Raw genomic sequence first — 13,098 nt, forward strand, 5'->3', positions numbered from 1 at the left:
AGGGGCAGCAAAAAGAAAGGGCCAAAGGAAGAATCCCTTATCGGTCCGCGGCAGGTCACTGAACTCACGGGCGGGCAGGCCCTTCCTTCGATCCGATTCGATTCGGGGCGCCACGAAGCTCCAAAAACATCCAACGCCAATATCCACGCCGGAAGTTGAGACACATGCTACGGTTCCGTACTTTTTAGAGGCTTAGAGAGTCGAATAGGGAACCGAATTAATCGAATAATTCCGGCAAAGACGGACCACCGGCGACACCTGTTTCAGTTTTTGGACCTCACTGTCTTTTTTTAGTCGGGTTCTCTCCCGGTTTTCCGTGTCTACCTTCGAAGACTGACGAAGCAGACACCGTTCCCCCTTCGAAGAGCGCTGTTCCGGTCCGGTCGAACGCGTGGCTGAACACACGGATCGTTCTTTGCTGCCGGCCGGCGTAGCGTGAGGCGTATAATTAACGTCGTCCTCCCGGATGACGTCGGTGGTTCGCGTTGCAGACAATTTGGTGTTATCGTCGCGGGAATCCACACAAACAAACGCCCAACTTGGAGAGAATTAGAGAAGAATTGGACACGCTGTGGACGCTGCTCTGTGTCAAATGTGATAAGAAGGTTGAAGGCGAAAGTACGGGACGCCCACCGACGCCACTTTTAGTCGCTATCGGGTGCTGATGCCACTAGGAACACTATGCGTTTGAGCGCACTGATTGCCCTTTGGTCGTCCCTAAGTCTGGCCGATGGCTGGTGGTGCACCACGCTGAGCCGTACCAATGGACTCTGCGTTCCGTTGGCCGGCTGCTCACGGTGGAAGCAAATCTCGGACAAAAACTACATCAGTCGGGAGGAAACGAATCTACTGCGGAGTGCATCCCGTGCCTGCTCGACCGCTGGCCATGTAAGATCCCTGCCCGGAAAATCCGAGTGACCATAGTTTAATACCATGCCCTGTGGTAGTTCTGCTGCGCGCTAACAGATCTTCTGCAGACGACGCCAAATAAGCAGAGCTCAGTTCAATTAACAACGACCACCATCAGATCCACCACGAGACCGGAAGCAGAAACCTTCGCTCCAGTGGCCGTCGATCGGACGGTACCGCACGGAGAGTGTTTTCAGGATTGGCTACCAGAAGACGCTAGGCACGGTGGACGATACGCAGAGAACGCTGCCTTCGGGGTGTTCGTGGCCGGAACCACCGCCCAAGGTAAACGGGGCCGGTGCGTCGGAAGCCTCATCACTCCCGAGTACGTCCTCACGGCGGCTCACTGTGCGAAGGAGCTTGAGAAGTAAGAATCAGTCGACCCAGACGAATCCTTGCGGTGTCAGTACTTGCTGGGTTTGCTCCTTATAGCCTTGTACTGTACGTGAACGCACACAATCTATCGGACGACGGACAGCAGTTTCGGGGAAACGTGCGGCCATCGTTCGTGGAGGAGACCATCATCCACGAGAACTACACGAAGACTAGCGCGGGGTATGACATCGCGTTGCTCCGGTTGAACGGCAGCATTCCGATGGGCGCACCGGACTCACCGTGGCCGATTTGTATCCCACTGGCACAGGAAGAGGTTGCCTCCGTCGGGCACACGTTGCGCTCCTTCGGGTGGGGCCTGAATGCGGAAGGTGGTATCCGGACTTGTCCAGTTGCTCGTGGCGTGCCTTTGACGTTCCGCTCTCTCTCTCTCTCGGTCTAACAGGTCAGCCCAGTGACACCAAGCAGTGGGTAACGGTGGAGCGAATTTCGCTGAAGCAGTGCCGGGACATCCTTACAGGGACCAGCCTTGCCGGCCCGCAGCTCGACGAGCGGAGCATCTGCACGGTCAGCATCACCGGGCACGACGTGTTCGCGGGTTACTCCGGCGGGCCGCTGATGTACCGCAAGCGGGGCGTCTGGTTCGTGGTGGGACTGGTCAGCTTCGGCGTCGGACGGACCAACAACCTGTACCCGGTCGTTTCGACCAACGTCCAGCAGTACGGCGAGTGGATACTGGACAAGATACGATCTAGGAGCGGTCCCGGTAGAGTGGCCGCCAGTGGGCAGTGGTGGAAATAAACAGACCAGACTAGCTTGATAAGTATCCGATGCTGTTAGGTTGGTGTAAAAGAAATCGACTATTTTCTCAGTAGATGGCTTTAGCGATCGATCGCTCTCGTGAAGTATCTTGATCGTACAGCTTCCAGTTTGGGCTTGTTGTAAAACAGATACTTTACACTTAAAGAAATGCTTTCATTGTGCTTTGTGTGTTCCATTCGTTTGAGAGTTACAGGGTGTTAACTTTGGAAGTCACAATGTCGGTGGAAATGTCGATAAAATCACAGAAATAATCAAAGTGGAGCTTTACCGGTGGTCAATCCAGGACTATCGGCCAGGAAGGTTCTACTGGGTTTATGGTGAGACTAGAAAGGAATCGTTAATTATGAGTTGCTTCCGTGTGGCCAAATACTAAATTCAGATCTATACTGTCAATAACTGCACCGTTCGAAGCCAGCAATTGAGCGGAAACGACCAGAATCGGCCAACGGAAGAGGTGTTGTGTTCCGTCAAGACAACGTCTTTATTGACTCGCCAGAAAGTCCGGACCTTGTACCAAGCGATTGACACCTTTTTCGGGCATTACAAAATTTCCTGAATGATGAAAAATTGAGATCAAGAAAGGATTGTAAAAATGACTTCTATGAGAAAGGCGCATTTTAAAACGGTGTTCCAACAAAACGGTACATATTTGACGCAAATCGGACCATTGGAAATCTGTACAATATAGTTTTGAAATTGACGCAAAAAACGTGGATTTCTTTTTAGCCAACCTAATAACCTAATGACGTGACGTAGTGAAATATTTCACAAACCCCGAGAACGAACTCGTTATCATCGTGACGTGTCTCTGTGTGCCGGAGTGCACGAGATTCTTTTCCCGAACCGAAATGCGTCCTGATAACAGCGAGCTTCCTCAGTTAGTGTTTGGCGTTTGGCCTGGAAGCAACATTCTTCGTGTCGCAGAGGAGCAGCTATCATCAGAAGCGATCAGTGATCAGTGCGGTGGTACATCAGTGGTCCAGCTGGCCAGATGCTTCGGCGGCTACGGACACTAGGTTTGCTTCTGCTGCTGCTGGTGGTGTGGTTCCCCGTCAGAGCAGAGGCGAATCGGAGTTGTATTCGGCCCAATGGCGACCCGGGACGGTGTGTGGCCGCGGCGGACTGTAAAGAGATCGACAGCCTGCTACGACAGACCGTGCTGTACCCGGCCCAGCTAGAGCTGATAACATCCGTCAGTAAGGCGTGTGAAGGGAGTTCCCCTACTGATGATTCCGTTAGTATGCGTGCGGGACGCTTTCGACTAGACGCGTCACAATGTGTTTTGTTTTGTAGTATTGCTGCACCGCAGCACCGCTTGGGACAACAGCGGCACCAACAAGAAGACCCACCAGAAGGAGGACAATCCCATCGAGGGCTACGACAACGAGAAGGAGAACAACAGCCACAACTCCATCGACTACTACTACCACGACGGTGGCACCGACTACGAAAACAACACGCGTTCTCCCGGGTCCTGGTCAGTTCATGAGGCTGCTACCGGAACGCTGCGGGGAACGGACACCCTCAAATCACATCATCAGCTCACAGGAAGATGACGATCACACGTACAAGTGGGCCGTGTTTGTGAGGATTCAAAAGGACCCAACGCGAAACGTGACACGCTGCACCGGGACACTGATCACCCAGTTGTACGTCCTGACGGCGGCCCACTGTATGTATCACCTGGAGCCGGAACAGTAAGCATCGGTCACTGTCAGGATGGCGCGAAGATTCACGAAGATCACGCTTCCGTTTGGTTCCCATCTGTGTAGTGTCACCCTGTACCTGGGTTTGTTCGATTTGCGCGAATTGGGCGATTGTATGAGGAGTGGCCAGTGTCAAGAGCGCCGAACCACCGAGCTGGTGACCCACGAGGCGTACACGACACGGTACAATCTGAACGATATATCGCTTCTCCGGATGGACCGGCCGGTGGAAAACTCGGATTACATTCAACCCATTTGCCTGCCGTTGAATCACACGTACGATGAGGCCATTCAGTCGCAGGTATTTTCGTATGGCTGGGGATCAACTAGCACCGGTAAGTGCGCCCGTGATCGCCCCAAAACATCGCCCAAACATCAAACGATTTCGATATCCACTCCCGATCGAACAGATGGCCGTGATGGAGAGATGAGTGACACCAAGCGGATGGTGGGCCTGTACGTTGTCTCGCGGGACAATTGCTCGCAGGCCCTGCGGCAGCATCTGCAAGGTGGACAGATTCCCGCGAGCCAACTGTGCACGGTGGGCGATGGTCTGGAGGACGTGTGCAGCGGTGACTCCGGGGCACCGATCATCGAGCTGCGCCACCCGCGATACTACATAGCCGGGGTGGTCAGTTATGGGCCAAAGTGTGGCATGAAGCGGGCGCCGGGAGTTTCGACCCGCATTTCGGAATACGTCGATTGGATACTGACCAGCCTGAAGGAGTAGCTGGATCCACCAGCGAAGGACCCTCACCGATATCGAGAAATCTTAATTCCGTATCCAAATAAAATAACTCCCGAAGCGAAGGTGTAGTACCGTATGATGATCAGACATGATGTACAGGGTGTACCATTTGGTGTTCTGTTTTTGAACTACCGATTACTGAACGTTTAAGGCGTAAAACTTCATGCTGAAAATTGTTAACATTCAGTATACACTTAGACATTTACGAAATGGGGCGCTTGACGCTTGAAGAAAGCTGGGAAATATTAAAAACTTGTTTCCAAAGTGGTAGGTCTTCAACTCAAACGGTACGATATTTGCAAAGCTCATTTCCACCTCGGTGGTTATGTTAATAAGCAGAATTGTCGTTTTTGAGGTTCGGAAACCCAACACATCGTGCAATAGAAGGAAATGCACCCAAAACGAATGACTGTTCAGTGCAGATTTTGAGTTTGGAGACATCATTGGCCCATTTTCTTCGAAAATGAAGAAGGAGACGCCGGAACCGTCGAAGGCGTACGCTACCGAGCAATGTTGGTTGGTTCTTCGGCGAAATTGAAGCTGAAAGCTTGGACTACATGTGGTTTCAACAGGACGGCGCTATCTGCCATACAGAGACAGCCACGATCGATATTTTGCGCCCCATCTTCGGAAATCGAATAAGCAGCAGGAATGGTATTGTGGATTGGCCTTCAAGAAGCTGCCATTGGACTATTATCTTTGGGGTGCGATGAAAGACAAATGTTACGCCAACAAACCAGTGACTATTAACTATTGTACAAGCTGCAGTTAAACCGACGCCAGTTTAGTATTTTAGAAACATATTCGACACGGTGCTCTAAGCTGATCGAAGCCCGGTTGGCATCTTTTTTCCACACTCAACTCGACTTTTGGTGCAGCTCGCCAATTAATAACGAAAACCGTAATTTTCTAATCCAAGCAATCATTGACCAAATGGATGGTATTTGATTTTTATTTTCCGATTTTCCGATCTCGCTTTTCCGACTACTGCTGAGAGCAAGCAGAGCAAGCGGGACATCCAGTGGTGGGGTTGGCCGTCTCACTCCACGGTCTTCGTTTGCGCAGCCGTGAGTGACTTTTTCCACATCGGTGTGCGTGAGTTGTTCGCGCTCGCTTCGACGAGCCAGCTATTTCGCTCACTCGCATCGCCTTGCCAGTCATTGCGTCGCTTGCTGCGGGTTCGAATGTTCAGAAGTCCTCCTTCACTCTTCACTCGCTGAGCAACGCGCGCACACATCACACGTTTTGCTGCTGCTGCACGTTCCGTTTCCGTTTCGCGGGTTCCGCGGGAGAAAAAGGCTTTCCGTCCGTGACAAAGACACCGGAGACACCGTTTGCGATCATCTCGTCAACCTTCTGCATCAACGGCGCGGATCGGATCGGATCGGATGGAGTTTAAAGTTCGGCAAACTCGGTGATCGGTGATCGGTGCTCGAAAGATTTGTGGGTCCTGCTGGTGACGAGGCAATTGCCACGATTGCATATAGTGAATAAAGAGTGCATAAAGTGGAGTTCTCTCAGTTCATAGTATTTTTTGAATTAATGTGCGACGAAACAATTTGTGGTGGCCCTCGACAGAAACCAAGCAAGAGTGATCCAAAGTACGATCAAAATGAATGGCCACAACAACACGTAGAAAAGTAATACTCAAAGCAGTGTGCGCGTGCCGGAGTTGGGAATTTGAACCGTGATTTCGTTCGTGCTTCGTGAAGAAATAAAAGAAACAAATCGATCGTCCCGAAAGTATCCCGTTTTCCCCCAAAGAAGAAGCAAATATTGTTCTTGTGTGAAGCAAAGTTATTGAGTTACGGCGGAATAGTCTCCTAAGTGGTCCGTGAGGGAGTATCGAGAACACGTCCCAGCAACATGGAATCGGACGGAGAACGCGACACCGGCTACAGTCATTATAAGTGAGTGACACAAAAATGCGTTTTATTCTTAAGATTTACGGACTATGTGTACTGGCATTGGCCGGCGGCAAAACTGCTCTTTGCGGCTCTGTTCATGGTGGCGATTCATTTCCGTTCCGATGATTTCCATCGAAACGCCCGCGCGGCAAAGGCGACGGCGCACGACGACCGACGGAGCGCATCCCAAGCCCGGTTTGGTGTGTTTTGGTGGCTTGGCTTTTTGGCCACGAAGAAGCACAACACGAAACGGGTAATGAGCAGTTAGAACAAAGAGCGACACGTCAGATGAAACGAACCTCCCCGCGAAGGAGGTTTAGGGCCACTTTTTTATGAATATTTTAATGGCCAAACCTTTTTTCGGTTGCTGTTTCGGCGGCGCTGCTTATGCAAAGTAAAGCCGAAACACCCTTGGGTTGGTTTCCGTAATTTCCGTTGTTTGCCTTGTCTAAGACCCCTGTCGATGATGGATGTGTGTTGTTCATAAGCATAATGACTTCTACAAGAACCCCCTTGGAATGCTTTAAACTGGCCTCAGAGTGGCTGGTCTATCGATTTGGTATTCATTAGCCTCTAGCATCCTCAGGGCGCGATCGACGATCATATAATTTGCACGGCTCTGGCAAGTGGCCCACAACCACGCCGGCTAGTTGCAACGAGACTTCTTAGGCGCACTTTACCGTCGCGTCTACTCACAGTGGCCACACGGGTCCGGGTCGTGTTCCGGGCAACAATGTTAACATTGGCATTACCTCAATTACCTATCATCGTCGAGCCGGGGCGAAGGACGACTTCAATCGTTCAAACGATGCACCGAGCAAGACGGCGAGACCGATAGGCAAAGGGACGGAAAAAGAGCAACATCCTTTCCGGCTCTCCCTCGGGAGGCTCGTGCGGCGGGGTCCATGTCGCGCTATGCGGGCTCGAGAACGCCGTGCTTCAAATTAAGACTTTAAACCGTGGGGTGTAATTTGCATCCAAATTCGTTTTCCACCAGCCGGGGCCTTTCGGGGCCGCGGTCTGAACCGATCACATACACCCCGGACCCAGGACCAACCCGGGGCGCGAACATGAGCCTCTTCCGGCGCGTGATAATCATGTGACACCGCGGCGAGTGCGGCCACGCGTGGTGTACTCGCGGCGATGCATGTTGCCGGATATTTTACATCATAATTCGCTACTCCGGTCCGAACGATCGCACACGATCGGCTGGCCGGGGCCACCAGACTCCCAAAAGCGGGGCCGAAGCGAAAACAAACATTCAATTGGGGCTTATAAAAGATAATTTGTATAATTTGGAACCTCTTCCCTTCGCCGCCGCCGCCGCTCGTGTTTCCGACAGGCGACAATCTCACCTCAAATCGCGCGCCCCAGGGCGAAGTGAGCCCTGTTCGGCTAAACGAAGACGATCTGCAATCGACAAGACGATCACCGTCGTCCTCCTCCTCATCATCATCATCATCGTGATGATCGTCCCGCCCGCCTCTGTCCGTCCTTCTCAGCTCAGCTCAGTGCCGTCATCGCCACGTTCGGGCGTGTGAGAGGTTTGATTACAGGTTTCACCGGGCGCGTCGCCAGACGACGGTTCTTCTGCCGCGGCGCGAACCCACGGCGGCGGCTGCGGCCTGGCCCACGATCTGCACACCACTCTCCCTGGCGTCGTCGTCGTCCTGCGCGCACCGGTCGATCAGCAATTTACACCCACGACGACGACGGAGGATGGGTCGTCCCGGTGGATCGAACACCGTCGCGATCGTGTCGCGACGGCCTGTCGGCCTGACAAATTTTCTTACTCGATCTTTGATCTTTCGTCAAATCGCCTTCACGCGTTGGCGTTTGCCGGCGCGCGTGGCCAGGACGCCCCACATGACGAGGCATCTCTCTTGACGTTGTGGTGCTCTTGAACTCTGCAGGCATCGCAGGCTGGCCGCCGGGGGGGGACGATTCCGTCCCGGGGTGTGTCCCACCGCAAGCGCAATGGTCCATTTCCGGTGCTACACCACAGAGAGAGAGAGAGAGAGAAAATACAACCAAAACACAGACTCCGATTTTGACGAACGATCGATTGATTGATTGGTCGTCGTCGTCGTGTGGGGAACGGGGCACAGAAGAAATCATTCATCAACATGGGACTTGGGGAGGGTGATGGATTCTGGTTGGGATTACGAGGCCGTCCGAAGACCTCGGTTTTAGAACACCAGAGGGTGCTCCCAGAAGAAGTTTGTTGAGAGTTTTGATAAAATATTAGGTCAGTTCTAACGAAATTTAGTATCGTGTGTAATCGGAACGTAGGGAAGAATCTTGGATCTGATCTGAGGCCGAATATGGATCCGTTTTCATCCTATGTCGTATCCATTGACAAACTCCTGGGACTGTAGAACTACTCAAACTACTCTTGAGAGGAATTGTTAACCAGGATTGGCTACTTTTGGCCGCTTCTGGTAAATTTGATCCTTCAGCGAGTACACGGGTTGTAATTAACAGCGAAGGATTCGAATTTCGGCCTTAGCATCTCATAGCAGTACCCGCGTTACGACTTTATTCCGTCCATTTTCCTCTAATGCCTGCCGTAAGCGATGCATGGGATGATTCTGTAACGACTCACAAACTTCTTGAATCATCAGAACGTAATCAATAAAATCCAAATTGCACACTATCGCCGTTTACGGTTTCGAGACATTAAACTCTACGCGAAATATGGCGCATTTTCTTATTGCCCAGTGTCCTAGGCTTTTGTGTGCCTTGCGTGTAGAAAGTATGCCAAACGACGGTTCATTCATTGCTTGTTTTGAAGCTCACTTTATGTGGCTATTAAAGCTGTGATTTTACCATTTAACAGCGTCTTCTAACACCCCAAGATACAATCTCCGTACACGGTTCGGGCCTTAAAAGTTTCGTTACGATAAGTCCATCGTCGCCGATTATCATACAATGAAGGCCCACCCAAAAAAAGGTGCAGATTGTTAATCACTCTCGCGCAATCCAGCACCGGGCGGCACTAATCCCCCGCTCCGAAAAAAAAACGGGAACAACGGCCACCGACCTAAATGGTGTTAATAGCTCACCCATCCGACGAATGTCGCGCATCGTTCGCGCTCCGTATAAAATCACGCATTTTAATGCGCGAAATGCACTGTGCGGTCCAAAGTGTGTCCGAATTGTCGCCGTCCCGAAGGTGATGCACAAACGCGGCGGACTCCCAAGCGAGAGACAATGAGACGCTCTGCAACGGCAGCGGCGGCGGCGTTCCCACTTTCTCCCCGATGCGACCGCCGAGGGGGTTTGTGAAATTTTGGGAATCTTAATCACAAATCCACGGCGACGACGGCCAACCGTTTTGACATTTCATTAGGCCCCAGGTCACCGCTGTGGCTGCAGTTGCGCTTGCGGGGACACATAAATAAATAATCAACTCGGGAAAGTCCGGGAGACAGCTTCATTTTCTTCTCCCGGCGGCCCTGTTCGGAGGGAAAACAATGCCCGGTTGAAGGTGAAAGAAGTGAAAACAAACCTCCCAGCGCCGCCAGCGTCCCCAAAATCAGCGAATCAACACCCGTACCCCCCCCCCCCAGTTAGGAGGGAGTTTTAAGTGGTTTCGATTTGGCCCTGTTCCCTGTTCGACCGATCGACTTAAGTGTGCTAATAATCGCCCCGTTTTTGTCTCATCCGCTGGGCCCCGCGTTAAATAATTATCCCATTTTGAGGCCAGTCCCAAGCTTGGTGGTCGATCACCATTCCGGGCATGCCACCGATACACCCCGGGATGGATCAGGATAATTAATCATAAATTGCTCTTCGGCTCTTCGGAAGCGAGAAGCGGCTTTAAGGGCGCGGCGTTAAGTATGTTGCACCGGGGCCCTTTTTACCTTCTATTTCCGCCACGGAACATGATTTCTAATTTCTTAAGTGAGTTTAATTGACTCCGCGGCACCAGCGGCCTGAAGTGGCTTGAAGCCCGTGGCCAGGGCTTATCAGCCGAGGCGGGCGGCTACTGCCTGTCGCCTAAGGCCCCGCGACTTGTAAGCTCGTGTCCATATTTGGATAAGAGCTTTTCTGCCTTCCCGTGAGTCGAAGGGCGACCAGTTGTCGTCGACGGCGGTGCGATCTTTCGCGATCGTGGCAACGAGTTTTGTGTCGCCGCGCAGGAACGACGGACGGCGAATGAAGGAGCATAGGCAGCAAGAGCAAGAAAAAAGCGTCTTCCGAACGCCGAACCCTTCGAAGGATTTTAATTGGATCGCAAAGCTAGATATTAGCGCACGGTGACGGTGGTGGGGTGCAGTGCAGTGGCCGGCGCGCGCGCGCCCGCTCGAGGAAAGCGCTGCACCACCACCGCGAGAGAAAGGATCACCCGGAGGTAGAAGATCCCCCTTCGGGCGGGCAGGCGCGTAAAATAAATCGCCCGAGCCCCAGAGCGCGGGCTCGGGCGCGGGGGCACAGGAGAATAAAACTTGTAAAACGAGTTGCAAGAGTTGGCCGCCCAAAAGTGCAACGGAAACAAAAGCAAAAAAGTCAAACTGCGCGCGCAGAGTCTTCGCGCCGCGCGCGTTGCGCCGATAATAACGACGGCTGACGAAAAAGTGAATCCAGGACCGGGTAACAGGGCAAAAAACAACCGCCGCCGATGACTGGGAAGACAGGAAGCCACCGCGGGCAGCCACCGGGGGCGATGTTCCGACCTTCGGGGCGGCGAGCCGCGAGCGCAGATTATGGGACGTTGATAATAATTTTAATAACTTAAGTGCTTTCTTTGATCAGCCAAATGGCGCGCGCCCAGATTAGAGCGCGCCCGATCGGCATACTTCGGGCCCCCGTTCGGCGTTTAAGGACCGCCGCGGCTCCTTGTTGTGCGGTGTGGTACGGCGGGGTCAATCTTGTCGGTATTTTAAAAGTACATGCGCAGCGAGCAGCGAGTGGCGCTCGGCGATAAAAATGTCCGCGCGCGACGGATGCCACTGATTTGGGAGTTCGCGGCCGTCGCGGGCATGCCTTGGCTTGGCTTCGGTGGTGTGTCGACGGAAGGGCTAAGGTGCACTTTCGGGGGACGTGAAAGGAATTTGGCTGTGGAGCGATAGAGACGGTTAGCGTACTGAGGGTAGGTTGCGCCTCAGGTATGTAGAGCAGTTGCCGGGCTTAGAGCTCTCGATCTTGGACTCATCTTAATGTAAGTGCTTCAGCATAGGTGGCGGTGACACAGGTTTTAGGTTGCCGTTGCTCCAAAGCTACCAGCAAGCTGATCAAGTAGCCTTAGAGTCAACACAGTAACAGCCAAGATTCAAACCCAACCTCCAAGCTAGGGGTTCAAAGAAAGACGTTTGTCATTTGTTTCGTATGTTGGAATAATATTTCTGCCTAGTCTTCGTTAACTTTGCTTGGCCACAATATTAGCTTCACTTCGTGAATCAATTGTATAACAAAATTCTTGTTTTAATAGTTTTTAAGCTCCCTTTAGCTCTATATACAGGAATCATTCCCCGTTTAGCCAGTTGCCATACTCGAAAGTTTTCCTTCTCATCTGCATGTCGCTGGCCCCGTGTTCCAACTTACCCTCAAATAACCGCATTAGGCGTTGTCATGCTTTGGTCACGGTCACTGTCGATGCACACGCTCGAGTGCGGGGCTCGAGTTGCGTCTTGTAACACCGCGTCCATTACGGGAAGGTTAAAGCCTCGCCAGAGAGCAGCACTTTCACTCATACTCCCATCCAGCGTGTTCGGCGCACCAGTTCGATGATTATTACGTTCTTCTCGAGATGGCTCGGTAGGAGAGGGGCCGGAAAATTGTCGTCACTGCGATCGCAGGGAAACACTTTCTCACTTTTACCCACAAAAAAGGGCGACAGCGACCCGGACCTTCCAACATTAGACGCTCGATCGCTCGGCCCGGTCCGGGAAGCGGGGGCTGTTTAGGCACCAGCGCAGCTCCTGGCCGCGCATGTAAGAGCATTAGCTTTGCTTCGATAGTTTGTCACAGTTGCGTGGAAAATCTAATCGCTTCATAGTACTTGCTTGCTTGCGGCGACGGTGCGAACGATGACTCCACACAACTCCGTCCCGTTCTCCGAGGGAGCTGTCTCGACATAGGACGCGCCTCGGTTGCCACTCTAACGAGCCCGCCCGTCGTCGCCCGTTGAACTCGGCGCATAAATTAATTGTCCTTAGCATTAATTTCCGCGATCAAACGCGCACACACAACCACCATCAACTACGACGTACGACAACAAAAAACTGAAAGTGTTTCACTCAATTTAATCCGAACCATTGCCTAACTTTTTGGGGGACACCTCTTTCGGGGAGTGACCCCAGTTTTTGTGCTTCTTCTCCTACGCAGGGACGGGGCCCAAGACGTGGTTAACTCCCCTTTACGGCGATGGTGAGCCGCATGGCGTAATGGAGCAATTTGGGGAAGGAATTTGGCACTCGCGAGACTCGCGGGGAGCAAATTATTCATAATTCTGTTTTTCCATTAAATTTCGGCTTTGATAATTTATGGTGGGCGTAAAAAAGATCGCTTCGGTGTTTGTTGGCGTCATAATTTCCGAAACGAAAACATTGGCGATGGTTTTTTGAGGTCATTTGAACCCACTGGTTGTGAACTTAATAATGCAGTCAATGGTACTGAGTTTGAGGTTGTCCCATTAGTTATGAACCTCATTAGTAATGGTTTAAAATTT

The 13,098-nt window shown here is 52.1% G+C and overlaps 3 protein-coding genes across 3 annotated transcripts in view; all 3 read left to right on the top strand.

Annotated features, from left to right (window-relative positions):
* The first annotated feature begins 681 nt into the window (after positions 1-681).
* On the top strand, positions 682-2,043 carry LOC128269512 (CLIP domain-containing serine protease B15-like). The gene is made up of 4 exons (XM_053006993.1): positions 682-888; positions 948-1,276; positions 1,342-1,613; positions 1,688-2,043. Exons 1-4 carry the CDS (start codon positions 682-684, stop codon positions 2,041-2,043), a joined length of 1,164 nt encoding a protein of 387 aa, XP_052862953.1.
* Positions 2,044-3,055: 1,012 nt separating this feature from the next.
* LOC128269515 (serine protease 7-like) lies at positions 3,056-4,573 on the top strand. The gene is made up of 4 exons (XM_053006998.1): positions 3,056-3,298; positions 3,358-3,761; positions 3,837-4,105; positions 4,181-4,573. Exons 1-4 carry the CDS (start codon positions 3,056-3,058, stop codon positions 4,498-4,500), a joined length of 1,236 nt encoding a protein of 411 aa, XP_052862958.1. The 3' UTR covers positions 4,501-4,573.
* Positions 4,574-6,384: 1,811 nt separating this feature from the next.
* Positions 6,385-13,098, top strand: part of LOC128269517 (putative transcription factor SOX-15) — a 48,527-nt gene continuing 41,813 nt past the window's right edge. Inside the window, exon 1 of the mRNA XM_053007003.1 lies at positions 6,385-6,428. Coding sequence (XP_052862963.1) covers positions 6,385-6,428 — 44 coding nt within the window. The remainder of the gene's footprint in view (positions 6,429-13,098) is intronic.

The sequence above is a fragment of the Anopheles cruzii genome, chromosome 2 (assembly GCF_943734635.1).
Source record: "Anopheles cruzii chromosome 2, idAnoCruzAS_RS32_06, whole genome shotgun sequence".
In the NCBI taxonomy this organism is placed as follows: domain Eukaryota; kingdom Metazoa; phylum Arthropoda; class Insecta; order Diptera; family Culicidae; genus Anopheles; species Anopheles cruzii.